The sequence below is a fragment of the Macrotis lagotis genome, chromosome 1 (genome assembly GCF_037893015.1).
Source record: "Macrotis lagotis isolate mMagLag1 chromosome 1, bilby.v1.9.chrom.fasta, whole genome shotgun sequence".
Taxonomy (NCBI): domain Eukaryota; kingdom Metazoa; phylum Chordata; class Mammalia; order Peramelemorphia; family Peramelidae; genus Macrotis; species Macrotis lagotis.
In genome coordinates this window covers 773,255,713-773,275,072 of record NC_133658.1, presented here as the reverse complement: position 1 = coordinate 773,275,072, position 19,360 = coordinate 773,255,713, and the positions used below count along the sequence as shown (strand labels likewise).

Below are 19,360 nucleotides of genomic sequence, written 5' to 3'. Positions count from 1 at the left end.
AATGAAACTTTTTCAAATGAATAACTATTAAAAGAATAAATGTGTCAAAGGAATAAATTTCCTCTCCACTGCATGAAGCCACAGAATGTACAGCTGAAAGGGAACATTTTCAAATGAAAGACTGTTAAATGAAGAAAACTATTAAAAGGAATCATTTTCCAGGCTCTGAAGCTACTCTAGCAATTTTACACTTCAGCATTGCCTTTATATCACAGCATATAATTTTTAAGTGATATTGATATGCTCATAAAGAATAAATTCATCCTACATATGATCTACCTGGATGAGTGATTATTAATTATTGGTAGAGATTCACATGGCTATTTGAGTCCAAAAAACACAGAAAAGTATTATTTACATTCTAACAGACCCGGAGTTCTTAGCTCTTTTAGGATCACAGATCCCTTTGACAGTCTGGGGAAGTCTCTGGACTCATTCTCAGAGTGTTTTTTTTTTTTAGATTTTTGCAAGGCAAATGGGGTTAAGTGGCTTGCTCAAGGCCACACAGCTAGGTAATTATTAAGTGTGTGAGACCAGATTTGAACCCAGGTACTCCTGACTCCAAGGCTGGTGCTTTATCCACTATGCCACCTAGCCTCCCCTCAGAGTGTTTTAAATGAAATGAATAAAATATATATATATATATATATATATATATATATATATATATATATAATAATTGCAAAAGAACCAATTATGTTGAAATTCAATTACGACAATATATAGTAAAAAAACAAGTTAAAATATCTCAAGTTAAGAATTCCTAGGATATTTGTGCAACTTTGCAACAAGGGGGGTTTAATTATCACCAGAAAAAAAAATCTAATGGAATGAATGACCTTGATTATTCAGAGACTAGTACCTAAGGTGCTTGTGAAGAAACATAGTCAACAGGTGGAGAAGATATTTCCCTACTTGTGCCTGGATACAGCAAACATGAGTTATTACATCTGGAATGAATGTGAGGGTAGGGTGGGACCATGTCTGAGGAAGGGCAATGAGCTCAACCTCTTCCTAAGGGAAAGAACCCTCTCTCTAATTTTTAAAAATGTTATTTTTTTTTCTCTAGAGTTGTATACAGTGCAAAAAAGTTATTTACAGTGATATTCATCCTCTCACTTCTCATCTAATCACCAATGTCTTTGATTTTAGAGGTGTTAGTTATTTAATAATAACTTATTTATTAATGAAAATTGAACTTATTCTATGAAGAAGTGGGGACATGATTGTCTCTCAGGCCACTTCTAGCTCTATGATTAGGTGGTTCATGTTGGTAGCCTAAAATTAATGAAATCAATATAAAGGCTAATGGCTTTTATTTTTCCAATCCTGTTCATAGAAACACACTTTCAGGCAAAGTAACTCTTTTTTTTTTTTCATTTGGGCATATTTTTCAGTTTAGTATAAAGAAGACCTGGGTTGGAATTAAGCAGCTAGAATTTTATTCTCACATACCCAATGTCATGAGCTTATTAACTCATAGAATCAAGTTTGCATGCATGATTAGCAGGTTAAACTCTGATTCTTCTCAATTTTGTTTCTAGCCATGCTTCTCCATGAATAGATAATGTAATGGATGCCCTGCCCCTAGGCTGCAATTGCCTGGCTGCTTCAATGAAATGTCTGGCATGGTAAAATTCAGAGTATTGGCGGTTTTCAAATTGTGGGCTGAGAACATCTGTGTAAAATGCAGAAGTGACCAAATCATAGCAAATGACCACAGATTAAGCTTGCCAGAATGTCACAGAGTTCTTTATTGGAATGATAGCTATAGCAAAAACCCATCCACTAACCAAATTTTAAATAACTAAATTAGAGGATTTAATTAAATAAAAAGAGACAGGAGGAACCCATCTATCAAACTGTCTCTCTTCAGAAATAATTCCAATTTCTGCTTCAGTAGGTGTTTACCATGGCTCATTAAATAATATGGCTTTATTTAGAGGCCTGGGAAAGGCAAAGTAATTTAGGAGATTTGTAGTAAACTAGTGACCAATTTGGAGAAGTGACACAGATTGGAAAATGTAACTGAAAGTATGCTTACTTTGGGGGGGGGGGTTAGTGGAAAGGACTGTAAAATTGAATTTTAAAACATGCTTGCCTATGTGAAAACAGTTTGACTGGTCATGAGAATGAATCATAGGTGAACTCCTGGCATTTGCTAATGGCAGGTAGGGCAGTGTGGAAAGTTGGTAGTCTAATCCTATCTCTAATTCTTGTATATTCTTAGTCAAATGGCATTATTAAGTTGTGCCTTAGTTTTAAAATTTTAAAAATGATGGGATTAGACTGTGATTTTTAGGGTACTATTCAACTTTAAAATTCTATGCTTCTGTTGTAAATTTAAGTATCATTTTCTACTTTTGACAGAGAGCTTACATATTTTGCAAAAGCTATTGAATTTTTTTATATTTTTAATATATTATCTATTTTTTCAAAACCAAGGAAATGCAGTTTTCTGATCTGCATTCCATCCCATAAATACCAACAAAAATGGAAATGAAGGCTGTTTAACCTGGCTACATTTTTTCCATTTTTTTAGCTAATTTGCTAACTGGACAAAAACAAAAGTCAAAAGTCAATGGGTTAATAATTTTTTCTGTAGGCACAAGTCAAATTATTTTGCACATATATCACTGCTCAAGTGCCCAAACTTTGTCAAGTGATGCCCCTTTGGGGGGGGTGGGATGGAAGGTTTGGTAATTAAGAGAATAGGAAAAAGGGAGGAAAGAAGAGGAAATGGAGTAGAGATAGCATTTAATTCACCGAGAGAGACTGAAACTAAAATAAAAAAATACATGAGAACAGTCCAAGCTGCATTTGAGACACTTGTGGTGCTATAACTCCCTCCTAGCCCTTCTCTTTGTACTTTCATATTTAGACCCTGTATTCATCCTCATTGCAGCTCTCCAGATCTTTCTTTCTTTTCATGGATCCTGAAGAAAATTAGGATTCTCAGTCAAAACTGACCATGCCTTGCAGCTAACACAGATTTTATTCTAAGTAAGATCTGCAATAATTACTCCATTTCTGCTTACAAACCTCTGAAAGAAACTGCAGAAAATATGTGCAGAGACTAGGGCATTTTTATTATTAGTAAGTTTGCAATGCACTTTCATACTTAATCTTGATTGGGCCTCAAACTATCATAAACATTTATTAAGGACCCTGGATGTACCAAGAACAGAACTAAGCTCTGGAATTCACAACTCTCTAAGAAAGGCACTACAAATAGTATTCTCATTTTACAGACAAAGAAATTGGTTCAGAGAATTAATTGACTTTCCTATGATCATATAGCCAGATGTAAGAATTTGTACCCCAAGTCTTCCTGACCATTAATTCAAAACACAATTCATGGAACCAAATTAATTTTTACTAAAGTAAAACAGCATTTCCACAGATTAGTCAATCCTTCTAGTAAATGAGTATTTGGTTTTGAAGTTTATTATTCATTATGATTTTTCCCTCTGTTAATCTAACAGAAAACCATTTTCTTTTATTTATTAAAACAAATTGTTTATTCGTGTAGCTGAAGAAAGCTAACATTTATTTAATTGTCAATTTATTTTACCTTTTTCTAGTTACTCAAACAGAATACATTAAAATTTTCTCATTAATAATTTCAGAGAAATGTAAGGAAAAGTCCTTATGGTTATGTGATCCAATGTCTTATGTTTAGGCCATCTTAGATATGATACCAATCCTTCTAGTCAGCCAAGTAATGATTTTCCATTTGATCCTGAAATGGAATAAATGCCAAGTATGGAGGATGCCTTAATTTCCCCTTTGTCATTTGAGGTGCATGCGATCATGTCTTTTTTCAGCATTATAAGAGGAGAACTGCTTAGAATGTATTTTACTTTAAGATAGACAAGTTTATGTAAACAGAAGACACTTTTTCCTCAAATCTTCTGTTTCTGAGACCAAATATATTCTCCCAGTTTTTTCATGTTCTATTTTTGATATATCTATTTGGTAAGCACTGAAATACAATTGCAATAATTTGCTTTAAATAATACAAATGAGGTTATGGGGCTTGTCCAGTGGTTAGAACCTGTCAGAGGTCTTTAGGACTTTAATATAGCAGTGGATCTATGATAATACAGAATACAAATCATCTATTCATTTTTATCTTGTGCAACTCCATTTCATGTTATTCTATAAAATTCCCTCTCCTCTTCCTTATCCTTCCCCCATCCTCATCATCCGTCCAGAATCCTGAGGTCTTTCTCTATATTTCTTGAAAACTTATGAATGTCAGTGGGGATTATATAGGTTTTTTTTAATTGATATTCTCTTGACACATGATAGTCCTGATTTTAGGTTCTAGGTATATTTTATCAATCAATCAATAAACAACTTATTAAACACCATTTTGTGGCCAGCATTATCTAGGTCCTGAAAGAAATACAAACAAATACAAACAATGCACATTTTTTACATTGATAATATGCTGCAGTCTCCTTGCATGCATTGTTCCTCTTCATTGCTTTAGGTGAGCTATGATTTTAATTGTTCAAATTAATCTATGTTTTATTGTATTCTATAATTTATCATAATATTACATCATGAAAGAATATTTAAGTTAAAAAAGTTTTAGGGAGAAATTTACAGTCACTAAAGGCACTGCATGATTTCTCAAATGCAATCCAGCTTGCTCTTCTTCTTTCTACTCAATAAAAGTGGTGCTTCAATCATTTTTGAGTTGTATCTGACTCTTCATGACCTCATTTCTTGGCAAAGATATTGAAGTGGTTTGCCATTTCCTTCTTCAGCTCTTTTTACAGATGGAGCAACTGAGGCAAAACCAGTGACATGTCTTAGCCAGGGTCACACAGCTAGTAAGAGAATTACATTTTGATAATGGATAGGATCAAGAGAAACTGAATAATAGAAATTCTTCTACTTCCTATAATGCCAAAGTACATGGCTTTCAATTTTAAAAGTTTTATTATGTTTTAAATATAGAGTAAATTTATGAATATTATTATAACTATGTAACTCCTTTAATTGAGATTTTCAGTAGCAAAATATGGAATACTGCTTGTCATTCTAGACCCCCCATAACATGACTCCATTTTATTTGTTCTACCTTATTTATTCTACTCCCCTTCATGTATTTATAGTTTAACTAATCATTCTATTTTTTTTGCCCTTAACTCTTTGTTGGCCTATCATAAAAAAGTCCAAAAATGATGTGGAAGGCAACATAATATAGTTTTTAATAGGTATATTGTGAGAAAAACTTTTAAGGTTGTAATTAAAAAACACTAAAATCTTGCTAAAATTTAATAATAATAAGGCATTAAAACTGAAAGGAAGATCATCAAATTCTACCTACCCACTTTAATACAATAGTTCCTGGGTCTATGATCTTATCATTCTATGTATTTCCTTTGGAGATACAGATTGTAATCCATCCATACCTTCTTGTCCTGTGTGACTGTTGTCTAATTTTTTCCCATAGAATACGGAGCCTGCTCACTGTGCTGAGGCTTCCTTCTGGTTTTCTCAACATTTCAGATATGACTGATCTGTCTGTCAGTAAATTCTTGCTTCACTGCATGACTGGTCTGTCTTTTCCCCCCTCTTCTTACATCTCTCCAATGACATCCTTTATGCTTTTTCTCCCATGCAAATTCTTGTTATTGATTTGCTATAGCTTCTCATACCTCCACTATGTCTTTTCTTCAGGTGACCCTCAAACTTTAATTCTTCAAAGACTTTGGTATTCCTGGACTCTGTCATTTTGCATTATTGAAAGAATATTGTTAAATAATGGAATAGAGATCTTAGGTGATTTACCTAAGGTCACAGAGTTAGTTAAAGGTAAAGTTAAGACTAGGTAAATTCTACTTCTCAGCATCCTTAGTCTGAGGCATTCAGCCTTGCATGCAACATTGCTTTTTCATAAATACAGTTCAGATTATAAAACAAAGCATTGCTGATTTTTTCCTCCCATAGACTCCTTAATTAAATCTCAGAATGTAGTTGGTTGATTACAACAGTTCATCTTTTAAAATTCTGGATGTGTATTTATAAGAGAGATTTACATATGAGGTACAGTTTGTCATTTGATAAGAATTCTAACACTGTCAGTATTCTTTCTAATTTATGCTACTTGGTGAAATGGAGGCCAAATGGAACATGGGGTTCAAGAGCATTAGTAGTTTCAGAGCAACATGTGGCATCCAACCCTGGGAAACATTATGCTGGCAGGAAAAGCTGTCTTTAACTCTCTTTCAACTGACAGTCCTTTATGCATTTTTCATGTGATTTCTTTACTTTTTTAAAGTAAGATTATAAGAGTTTGAGGTATGTATAGTTAGAACTCCTGGAATGAAAGATAGGCACTACTTGATTGAGGTAAACCTGAAGAAAAAGAGGCAAGAAATTTTCTAATATGCAACACTTTGGGAGTTTTAATAAACATCAAATGACCTGACCATAATTTAATCTGTAGAGGGAAAAGTGTTTCTATAAAACCTTTAAAAAGTGTTCTTTAATAGAACTCTGGAGATTATACTATAAAAAAGTCAAAGAGGATTACTCATCTAAAACGGATTGTTTGTTTTATTAATGAATATTTATATAGAGAACTCTTGAATTAAGCAGTAATCTTTGGCTTTGCTGAAATACAATGAACAATACACAAAATCAAGGGTGTTTTTTAAAAAAGGATATGAACATCACATTATGATTACCAGCCATTTCGATATCTGCAGAGCAGGTAAATAAAATGAGGAATGACTAACCTATTATGTACTTAATTAATGAACACCTGTACACAATGAAAGCATGGCTGATTTTATGAAAGCATGAAAACCCAACCAGGCAATTAATGTTCAATTTAAAATTTGCATGCTGGAAAAGGGAAAAAAACCCTGGGAGAAAAACAATCTGTAATGGGTAAACGACAAAGGAACAAAGGTGTTTGTTTCCATGTAGCCAGACTATTTTAACTTTCATTTATCTTGATTACTCAAATTCTGCTTTGTAGCATAACAATCTAACCATCTCCTCTTTTGTGTGATTATTTATATTTTAGAAAGATCATTTGGGGAGAAATTCTTTCTGAGACTTGAAATCTTGCAGACTGCTTTGCATTAGAATTGATTATCTTAATCATCCCAAACCAAATCTGGATACTTGGTTAGTAGAAATATCCAATAATTTACAAAGTTGATCTGATTCAATAACAATAAAAAAATTAAATGTCTGCAGCTTTTTTCCTAGGAAATATACCAAAACAAAAATAAAAGTCAAAAAAGCAGTAGACATAGAATTGGGAAAACCCTCAGAGTCTATGTTGTCCAATTCAATACTAAACATATAGATATCTTTCCTAATTCTTCTACAGTTGATCTTCTAGCCTCTGTTTGAATATCCAATAATGAGGATCACAATACTTTACAGGACATCCCACTGATTTTATTTTGGGGTAGCCCTAATTGTGAGTAGGGCCTCCATATTCTATCATTCACCTTGCTCTGCTAAACTATAGCTTTGGATCATACTTAATATTTGGTGCCTTTGCTCCTGTTCATGTGTAGCTAAGTAAAGCAGGAGGGGAAAATTCTAAAACAATTCCAGCTGCATCCTCTATAAATTTCCCTTATGTGATCTTACTTGAGTCCTCACTATGGCATGACAATCCTTTTCCACCTCCCTAATTTATCCCACTCACCACACTGACTTTTCCAAACCTTTTTCATCTCTCCTCAGATTCACCATCCTAACTGTGAACCTTACCTCAAATTTCACAGGAAAAAATAAATGGAGCTTCCTCTTCTCTCCTCCTCCTCATATCAGCTATTTTCTATCATTATTTTCACAGGCCCTTGTTCTTGGGACTCCAAGTAAAATCCCCCCAAAGGCACAAATGATCCTGCCCCATCCCATCTTCTCCAGTTGATGATTACTCCCTCTAAAATTCCCATTTTTATTTGTCTGCAATCTGTCCTTTTCTATCACTACATCACAGATACACAATCACTGAATCACTACATACACAAATAAGTTTTTTCTAATTCCCAGAAATCACTCCCTTGATTTATTCACCTTTTTTTGTGGCTAAATTCCCAGAGAAAGCCATCCAAAACTGATGCTTTCATTTTCTTTCTTCTTACTGTCTTTGATTTTCTACAATCTAGCTTCTAACCTTATCATTGAACCAAAATTACTCTCTCCAAAGTTAGCAATGATTTCTTAATTGCCAAATCAAATGACCTTTTCTAAAGTCTCATTCTTTTTGACCTCTCTGACTCCTTTGACACTCTTCTTTTTTATACCCTATCATTGTAGAGTTCCATGAAACTTCTCTATGTTCTTTCTTCTATTACTTGTCTAATTGAATGAATCCTCAATCAAGACATGACATCTTAAGATGAGTGTTGCATAGTTACTAGGTCTTCTTTTATTCCTCTTTGTGGTCATTTTGGTGATTTCAGCAGGTCATTGATTCAATGATTATATATCTGCTAATTCTTAAATCTGCTTCTTTAACCCTAACCTCTCTGCTGATTGACAACCTCCTATTTCAAACTGTCAACTGATTATCTCAAATCAGATTTCCCATAGACATCTTAAACTCAAGAAATCCTGTACTGAAAAACCCTCCCCCCCTTTCAAAACTTCACAACCACCAACCTCTCAGTCATTCAGGAACACCATCTTCAGCTTTTCAGTCTCGCAATTCAACTCCAATCTGTTACCAACTCCTGTCTAATCTTTGCAGCATCTCTCATATCTGCCCATTTATCCCCAAGGAACTCTCTTCCTTCTTCTTTCATATCTTAGATATAAGTACTACCTTCTGTAAGAAGCCTTTTCTAATCCCCCTTAATCTCTCTGTAGATTATCTGCACTTTATATATACACTTTGAACATAGTTGTTTTCATATTGTCTTCCACTTGAGACTATAGGCCAATTGAAAGCAGGGATTGTTTTTTGACCTTCTTTTGGGTAGCCCTAGCATTTAGCATGGTGACTGACAAATAGTAGGCACTTAATATTTATTGACTGACTGTCTATGCATAGGGCTTAATTCTCTGATATAGTATCATACCTAATAAATCTAAATCTTCTTTTATGCATGCCCCTAAAATATTTGAATAACATCCTCATTTTCTAAGTCAGAGAGGTCAAAAAGAATGAGACTTTAGAAAAGGTCATTTGATTTGGCAATTAAGAAATCTAAAGACTGAAAAAATAGGGTATTGAGGATTAAATATCGTACCTCAGGGGTGATTTGACTAGTAAACTATATTTCGTTATTTATGATAGTTTATTATGATAGTTTTTATTATAGTAATATATTTTATTATAGTTCCCTAGTTCTTGACACTACATGAGTATAGCCCAACATTAACTATTTTTTTTAGGTTTTTGCAAGGCAAATGGGGTTAAGTGGCTTGCCCAAGGCCACACAGCTAGGGAATTATTAAGTGTCTGAGACCAGATTTGAGCCCAGGTACTCCTGACTCCAAGGCTGATGCTTTATCCACTACACCACCTAGCCACCCCAACATTAACTATTTTTTAAAAATGTCCATATAACAGTATTGACTCAGAATTGGCTTAACATTAGTGTTTTTCTTTCAAAATATGACTTCTGTCCTCTTACTTTGAACCTATCCCCATCCCACAAATCTCTGCCTTCCATTCTTATCCCCAACAGTTATTCATCTTGTGGGGTGTGTTTCGTTACTCTAGACTATTGCTAGTTTGTGAGGGAACCTTATTTTTTCATAGATAACAAGTATCTAGTGTTTTTAAGGTACACACTCCACTTTAATTAAATATATGATATCATTTTATCCTCATAATAGTCTTATGTGCTGTTTTATTATTTCATTTTATATATGAGAAAATCAGGGTTGAATGGTTAAGTGACCTGCTTTGGTCATATAGTTTGTAACGTATTTGAAGCACTATTTGAACTCAGATTTTCTAGACTTCAAGGAAACTATTCTAAACAGCAAATTCTTCCCCCCCTTAGAATATATTAATTGCCAATAATAGCTATTCTTCTCTACTTTGGGTTATCTTCAAAGTTGGTAAGTATTTCTATCTTCATCTAAGACAGTGATAAAAAAAGAACAGGGCTGAGGACAGCTCCTAGATATCTTCAGATTATTCAGTCAGTAACAAAGCCACTCATATTGTGTCTTTCTTTAGGCTCCATTTCTTCATTTTGTGCATAAGAATACCAAGAGCCAAAATATATATGTTCTATGTTCACAACTTACCATTAATCAATTATTCCTTCATTTTTAATTTGTTGATCATGCAAAATATAATGTCAGATTCTGAAGGAACTAAAAAAATTTGCATAAGACAATCTTTATTGTCATGGATCTACCTATAAGGAGAAGACATAATCACAATACAAAGGAGAAGACATAATCATAATACAAACATAATACAAAATATTACATGGAAACTGATAAGAAATTTTTTGAAACCACATGTTAAATGGGGTCCAAGGGAAAAATTCTCATTAGACTAATAACTATAATGAAAGTAAATGGACTTAATCTGACATGACATGTTCTTCATAAATAGCTGCTAATTCCTGGAGATTACTGTGACTATAGATCAAATTCAGAATTTAGTAAAGCAAAAAATAGAACATCGTATTGTTCGGACCCTTGAGCAATGTTACTTTAATTATTTAAACATGAAATATAGACTATGTTTTCCTTCCTTTTTTTAGGTACTTTCTTTTTTTTAGACTTTCTGATCTGCCAAGTTTATATACTCCAGAGGCTTCAAATATCATTTTTATAAGAAGATTCTCAAATAATCAATGATACTTTTAAATAGAGCTTTGAGGTTTACAAACTAGTAAAAAATTACTAATCTCATTTTTCAAAGGAGGAAACTGAGGATCAGAGATGTTATTGGAACTGGTCCTTGATCCCTAGACTATTGAATCCAAGTGGTATTCTCTTACAATTGATAAATCGTAATTGATAATTGTAAATTGAGATCTACATCTATGACACTTCTTCTAATACAACACCCAGCACCTCCAACTGTCTATATGTTACTGGATGTTTATGCAAAGACTGGCTAAATTGACAAGATGTGCCTGTGCTTGTGTTCTTCTAGTCCACCTAACCTTTGAGAAACCACTATTACTGTCATGCCATAGTAAGCATCAGACTCCAACTTTAGACAGTATCAAATTTCAGTTTATACTATATTGATTTGTGTCCTATTCTCTTTTGCAACTATAAGTGACATGATGGCTGGAGTTGGACCTCACCTAAACTTTGTATCTTACTCAGCACTTAGCAACAATGGATAGCACTAAGTAGGCACTTAATAAATGTTGAATTAAAATTCTATTTCATATTTATTCTGATTACTTCCTTCAGTTGGTCCTGTAACATGGCATTTAAGCCCTCTACAATCTGACTCTGACCTCACTTTCCAATCTTGTTTCACCTTACACTCCTTTATATACTCTTTGTCCAAACTAAACTAGATGATTAGCTTCTTCCAAAGTCTATATTCAATTTCTGAACTCTCAAGTGCTATAATCTATATGTAGAATAGGTTTTTCTTCATTTCTATCCCTCTAAAATCACATTTTCCTTTGATCCTCCCTTCAGTGGTTACCTCTTCAATGGGTCAATTCTCTCCCAATTCTACTAGAGATTAGTGCTCTTCAAAATACTTCCTGCTTATTTAATCTATTTAAGTATTATATCTCTGCTTTATAGTCGCATGTCAGCTTCCTGAAGACAGGAATTGTTTACTTTTTGTCTTTATTTCACAATAGGTATTCAATTAATACTTATTAAACTGAATTTATAGTTTTGTAGTGCTAAAAGACCTTAATGCAGAAAGAGTATTCTATTTTAATCTTGTATAGACAAATTTAATAAAGTTTTTATTTTTGTTTAAAAGTCCCTTTCATCCCCTTTTTTGTTATTTCTTAGTCATTCAAAGTTGCCCCAGATGAGGAGCTCCAGTTTTCAAGATCCTCACCTGCTTCATTAGTTCGGATCATTCTAGATGGTGTGCTCGGATCTCCTGTCCCAATAGGATTAGTCGCCACCACTCTGAATTCATATTCTACCCAGGGGTTCAGGTCCACAGCCATGGCAGATTCCATGTCTCCTGTTATGACTTCTGGGACTGAAAAAGGAAGCAAATTTCAAGCTACTGTGGTTTCTGGAAAACTTTATATGCTGTTGTGAGTGGCAATCAAATAGATCACAGCCTCTAACAGTACCCACAGGTCAATACAGAATGTCTTGTGACACATGACCATGACCTCAATTCTAGCCTCATTAGCAAAATGAAAATATAATCTTCAGAAAATAAGTACTTTCATACATTACTACAGATAGTTGAAAAAAAATCACATTATACTACTCATTCATATACATAAATGTCATCTTTGGTAGCAATCATGCTATAATTTTTCTGAATAGTAAAATATTACTCCAATTTTTCAAAACATATTCATCTTCATTGGGAGAGAACATAATTCCTCAGTGATGTAAATTGTTAACCTTAATACCTTAGTTGTTGTTGTTTGCTTGCTTCACTTGTATCTGACTTTTTGTGATCACATTTAGAATTTTTTTGACAAAGATATGAAAGTGTTTCATCACTTCTGTCTCCATTTTACAGATGAGGAAATTGAGTAAATGAGGTTAAGTGACTTGCTCAGGATAACAGAGCAAGCATCTGAGGTCAAATTTGAATTTGGGTCTTTCTTCCTCCTTGCCTGGCACTCTTCCCACTGTGCCTCCTAGTTGCTTAATAGACAGTTGCAAAAATCTCATAGCTTGACACAATTCACTATCTAGTGGCTGAACATCTAGTGCCTGGTGACAAAACTTTTTGATTGATAAACCATCTATTATAGTATTTAAACCATGACTCATTAGCAAGCATTTTATTAAAACCTTTCCAGGTTCTGATCCCTTGATCTTTTAGAAATTAGGGTTGGTTCCATCCCGTTAATGAGACACCAAAGTAAGAATTTTTTAATGAAAGAACAAAGCAGTACGACTTGAAATGGTGTGATCTTGGACAAGTTTACCCTGATTTTTTTTTTTTTTGCTTCACTTTTTTTTTATTATAAAATGAGGAGTTGTATTGAATGATGCATAGGTTATTGAGTGACAACTAAAACATCTTCCAATTTAAATTTCATGAAAAATATTTTGGGAAAGAGATTTGCTTAAGGTTATATAGTTATTAGAAGTTCAGATGTTTTTCCAACTTCTAATTTATTATTTCCAAATTGAACTATTTTGAGGTATGGATGAGGGATTGGGATTGGGATAAGATCTGTGATTTAACTGATATGAGGAACTTTCAAATGAGAAAAAATCCCCTTTCCAATGTAAGGTGGCACCTTCTCTTCAACCTATAGTCTTAGAGCATATTTGCCGTTTCCATTTCAGTTGTGTCTAATTCTTTGTGAACCTATTTGGGCTTTTTTTGGTAAGGATTTTTGGGTAAGGATTCTAAGTGTTGGCCATTTCCTTCTTCAGATCATTTTACAAATGAGAAAACTGAGACCAACAAAGTTAAGTGACTATCCAGAATCACATTGCTATTAATTGATTCAGGTCACATTTGAACTCAGGTTTTCCTAACTCTAGGTTGGGCACTGTGCTACCTAGCTCCCCCTTACGGTTTATAGACTGCAACATTGAAAGCTTAAATAATTTGCCCTGGGTAACACAGCTGACAACTGTCAGATGAAGGGTTTAAATCCAGGCTTTGGGGTCAGCTTTTTATCCAATGTTTTGTGCTGATTCTTGAGTATGAATTGCATACAGAATTTAGCAAAGTAATCATTAAATGGATTAAAATCCTCTTAAAGATAAATTTGAGATCTTTGCTGAAGAATTTTTCCTATCAAGGAAAAATTGTTCTCTGAATTTAAAATCCTTTTGTTATATACATTTCACTAACATTTTTTCCATGTCAAGATATTCCATCCTAGTATCTAGACATAAAAGGAAAATATAGTTCAATTAGTTTATTATATTAATGATGAAATGAAGCCCTCGGAAGAATTAAATAGTTTATTTAAGGTCATACAAGTAGTAAGTGACAGAAAGGATTCAATTCCACAGATGTTTGAAAATACAATAATCTTTATGACATCACTCTGACTTAGTTCTACTGGACATTTTTGGCAGAACAAATGAGAGAATAAGTACCCTCTCTAAGGAAATAGAATTTTCCCAAAATTAGTATAATCTGTTTTTATTTCATTGATTTTTTTCATAATAACATATAGGGTCTTGATTCGGTATTATTGGAAGGTCAGAGAATTCGGCAATAATCATTAGTTTTTAAATATCCTATTCATCTAAAGTCTCACTTAGAAATGCTTCATTTGTCAAGCAGATATTGTGAAAGAGCTAAATAAGTTGTAGCATATTGAATGCAATGGAATATAGTGCCACAAAAACAATGAAACAAGAATATAGAGAATCATAGGAAGATATATATACATATATACATATATATATATACATATATGATTATGGCAGTTCAAATGGAAAGAATAGCAACAACAACAAAAAAAACTGGAAATGAATGCTATTAGAACTATAATAATCATGCTTGGCTTTAGAGAAGAGAAAACATACAACTTTCTCACCTTTAAGAAGATTAAAGATTTTGGGTACAGCAACTGTAAATATTGGGGAATTTGGCTAATGGGTTCATAAGATTTGCTGAATTGTTTTTTGTTTTTTTTATTCTTTGTTATAAAGGATAGTTCTCTGAGTACAGTGGCAAGGGAGATATTTCGAATTAAGAATATAAAAAACACATTAGTAAAATGAAAAAAGAAAATTTAGGCTTGGGTATAATCAAGTTGTTTTCAAGAATAACAAGAGCTTGAAATCAGCAAATCACACCCAAAGTAGATATTTGTAAAGTCTGGCTTTACTAGGGAAGAATTATTGGTTTCTTCACTGTGGTTGCAATTGAGCTCTTCTTCAGAGAATCTTTGAAATGGTTGAGAAGGTTTGCTCTTTTTTTTCTGGCAGTATGAATAAAATTGTCCCCTGAAAGCTGGAATCTGACCTTAGCTCAGAGTGCTAAGTATGATAGTCATTTATAAAATTAATTTTTGACTTTTGATGACATTTAAGTCTTTATTTATAAAAACGGTTTCCTGTTTCCAGCTTAATACACTCTTTGGTGTCTGGTTTTCAGTTTGTGGTGACCTTTAAATAAAATAATAATAATAATAATAATAATATAATAGCAAAAAGTTAACTTGGATTTACTAAGCTCATTGTAAAGAGGAAAGGTTTGAAATAATTGTAAAAGCTTGAGGAGGAAATTAAAACTTTTGATGAAATTGCACACAATGTGGAACAGATTAAGGGACAAACATCTTTTTTTATTAGGATTTTGATTTGAAACATAAATCCTGTGCAGATTAAAGATAATGTAGCTTTTATTCCCAAACAAATCTTTTTAAAGCCTTTATAGCCATGTATTATTTTTCTTCTTACAAAGATATATTTCCTGTAACTATGGGGACAATTCTGTATAACACATGCAAGCTGTGTTCCCAGGAAGAAACAGGAGGAGATTAAAGGAAATAGAAAACCCAATATTTCTTGAGGGACCATATCTCACTGACACTGTTTCATAAGAAAAAAAAATAACTAGAGAAATTTGCCAGTTACCAATTAGTTAGAACTGATATCTCCTTAATGCCAAAATAACAATTTGTCCATTGGTGAACTTATTCAAACAATAGGCATCTTAATGAAAATTATTCAAAAGGTTGTTGAACTGAAAAGTTAATTCAGCCAAGAGAGTTGAACTGGTAGCTCTATGTAGACTTAGTCAAAGAAATCAACTCACTATACTTTCTGGGTAACATGAATGAAATGTCTGTTTTTCTGAGGGAAAAGTAATTTGATTTAAGCTGGCCTGCAGGCTAAAATGTCTATTTGCTATGGTTACTTTTAGACTTCATTCAGGAGGAAAAAATTATTCTCTTCTCAGGGGCTGCTTTAAGGAACTGCTTTTACTTATTCCTGGGGTCTGTCACTTAACTATGGGATATGCTCAGTCAAGCTCCTAAGTCAGTCTCTACTTGAATTGCTAAAGAGAATTCTACTACTCATATTTTTACATTCAAATGGAACTAGCTGAAAGTTACAAAAGGAATCACAGATGCCTTTTAAAAATTCCATTTTATAAGGCTTCTTTCAATTTATCACGGACTTTTTAGTCAGACTTGGAATTTATATATTTTTATAAAATTCATTGAAATCTAGCAACAAGTTCTAGAAGCTCCTAAACCAAAGAACAAATGCTTTGGGTTGTGTACCTTTAAAAGATTGTGTCTGATGTGAAAGGAGCCATCTAGCTAAGTGCAGAGAGGCTATTTACTATGAGGCTTACCATTTAGGTGATGGATTCTTTGCCTATGGTGATTCCTGAAACAAAGACTTGGAACCCAGCTAGAGGGGATATGGGAGTTTGTTTACTTCAGAAGGTAAAGAAGAGGGATTGTGTGAGAGAGAAATAATTTCCCTCCCATAACTGGACATAATATCTGTTACATGGGGGTATTTCATCATCTCTTCATATTCTGGGCCATTCATTTCAGAAAGGATGTAGTCACCATGCTAGGCAAAGTCAGTGGCCACTTATCATGTTCAAAGTGAGCTTGGGATGTTCCATTGTGATAAGTTCCCTTATTTATTGTCTCTGTTGACAGTGGCCAATTCTTGAAGAATGTTTATAGGAGGGAGACTTATGCAAAGCTTTATTTATCCTCCAAGTTCAAGGAAGCATTTGTTGTGAAATGTGACAAGAGTCAGGGACTGGCACAGCCAACAATTCACCAAATGGTCATTTCACTTCCGGAATCCAACCACAGAAGCTCAGTTACCATGGATACTGGCACCAGACTTGTTCTCTGAAAATGAATCTTTCTTAAAGGATTAAAAAACTACTCATTTTATTATATTGAGTCTTCTGAGTTTTCTGTTATTTTTTCATTTCTAGTTAGGTAGAGGGTAGTGCAGTGGATAGTGTTGAGCTTGGAGACAGTAAGACCTGGGTTCAAATCCAACCTCAGTAACTTAGCGGTGTGACCCTAGGCAAATCACTTAACCTCTGCTTTAGTTTCCTCAGTTTTAAATCAGGATCCTAATGCTAAAGTAGGTGAAATTTTGGACAGTTCAGCTTGTATGTTTTACAACTATTAATCTGTTCCCTCTATACTGATAATATACCATATAACTTACTTTAACATTAAAGCCCCTCTCTCCCCTAATCCACTGTGCAAACTATGAGATGAGGTCAATGAACGTTAAGTAAAGTACCTTGCCCCTCCCTGGCAAGGACTCAATAAATCTCTAACCCCAGGGCACAAAATAAGCCTCTAACAACAAAATAATGGTTCTCTGCCCTAGCCTGAAAGAATTAAATCTTTTAACTACCACCCTTCAGCTATATAACCCTAATTACTTCATCTCTGCTCTCTAAATTACTGCCCCCATCAAAGTATACCTAATTTCCCTCATCTTCCTACCCCTTTAAAAACTCCACTCACACCTCATTTGAGTTGCTTATCATCCTGTGAAGGTAGCCTGCTCTGGGGAAGTGTGGTTCCCTCTCCCCTATGCTCTCCTTTACAATTTATTCCCTGATTGCTCTTCTTCCTTTGCAGGGTAGCCATCTCTGGGGAAGTGAAATGCCCTAAATAACCTCTCACACTCCATTGCCTTTCTTTACTACTTTATTCCCTGCTGGTTCATCCTCCTTGGAGGAGTCCACTCAAGGGGAGCACAATTTCCCAGGAGGATATTCTTTCTCCTATACCTTTCCTCACTGGGTAAACTCTCCTGCCCCTATTGCCCTTCCTTCTTGCTCATACCTTGATGACCTACCTTACTTTGGAGGGTAGCCTACTCTGAGGAGTGTGATTCCCCCAAACTCTCCAACTCTCTTCTCCATGCCACTGGACCCATGTGGTCCCAGTCTCATGCAGCTGCATCTATGCTGATTGAAGTCCACTCACTATCTCCCCACTGCTTCCCATCCCTTTCCCTTTTTTCTCCCCTTCCTTAACTTGCTGTTCTCCCCAGTCCAGCTTGTAGGGGATCTCTTCTTTACTTAAACTTATTAATCATCTTAAAAACTTACTTTCTGTACTTTGTTAAAGGACTTAATCAGTGAGCTTTTTTTGTAGTAATCTGTGACCTTTTTTTTTTTTGTAGTAACTTGGGAACTTTTTGTAGTAATTGGTGAACTTTGCAGCAACCTGTACCGTCTTACCCTCCTGATTCAGAGGGTCTGGTGATTTCATCACCCAAAATGAACCAAAACTGTCTCTCTCAGATCCTCCCCCTGCCCCCAGATGCTCTCTGGCAGCAATGCTACCTAACTCACAAGATTGTTGTAATGATCCAATAAAATAATATGTATAAAACTCCTAATACAATGTCTAACACAAAGTAAGTGTTTAATAAATGACACTCTATTCTTCTAGTTTCCAAGCCATCTGGAATTTGGCTTAGCATCTCCCATGATTTTAATGATTATCTTATACAGCTAACACTCAAGTCTATATATCAGTGAATATCAGTGAATAGAGACTTGGAGTTAGGATGATGGGAGTTCAAATGGGATCTCAGACACTTGACCACTCACTAACGGTGACCTTGGACAAGTTACTCAACACTGATTGTCTCTCATATAGGGCCATCTCTGATTCATATCTAGTGGCTGGATTCAGATGGCTCTGGAGAAGAAAGTGAGACTCACACAGTGAGTGTGACTTACACAGCACCCCCTCACTCAAATCCAATTCATGTGCTTGTCATGGTATCACCTCCCTGAAGTTGTGGTCTTCTTCAAGAATGAAGGACAAACATCATCATCAATCATCATCATCATTATCATCATCATCATCATCATCATCATATCTTGTTACTATCCTGAGATCTGACATCATGAATTGATTATTGGACATTTCAAACTAAATTTCCCAGAAACATTTCAAAAAAAATGTTCAAAACACAACATATTTTCTCTTTCTCCAAATCTGCACTCTTCTGAATTTTTCATTGCTGTCATTTTTGACTCTAACATCTCATATCTATACCTTATTATATTAACTTCTTAATTGATCTCCCTGCCTGAGTTATCTCCCTACTCAATACACTTTCTACTTAGTTGCCAAAAATATTCTTCTAATGTGAGATCTAAGTATGTCACTCCATTCTCCCTACCCCAAATAAATTCAACTGATTGCCAATTGTTTCCAAAATCTGTAGTAGAACAATTCTAAATAAGCACTATCAAACTTTTTTTTTTGGTGGGGGCAAT

At 34.3% G+C, this 19,360-nt stretch overlaps 1 protein-coding gene across 1 annotated transcript in view; it reads right to left on the bottom strand.

Annotated features, from left to right (window-relative positions):
* CNTN5 (contactin 5) overlaps positions 1–19,360 on the bottom strand; it is a 566,822-nt gene that overhangs the window by 83,308 nt on the left and 464,154 nt on the right. Inside the window, exon 13 of the mRNA XM_074214040.1 lies at positions 12,005–12,154. Within this exon, the coding sequence (XP_074070141.1) occupies positions 12,005–12,154 (150 nt within the window). The remainder of the gene's footprint in view (positions 1–12,004; positions 12,155–19,360) is intronic.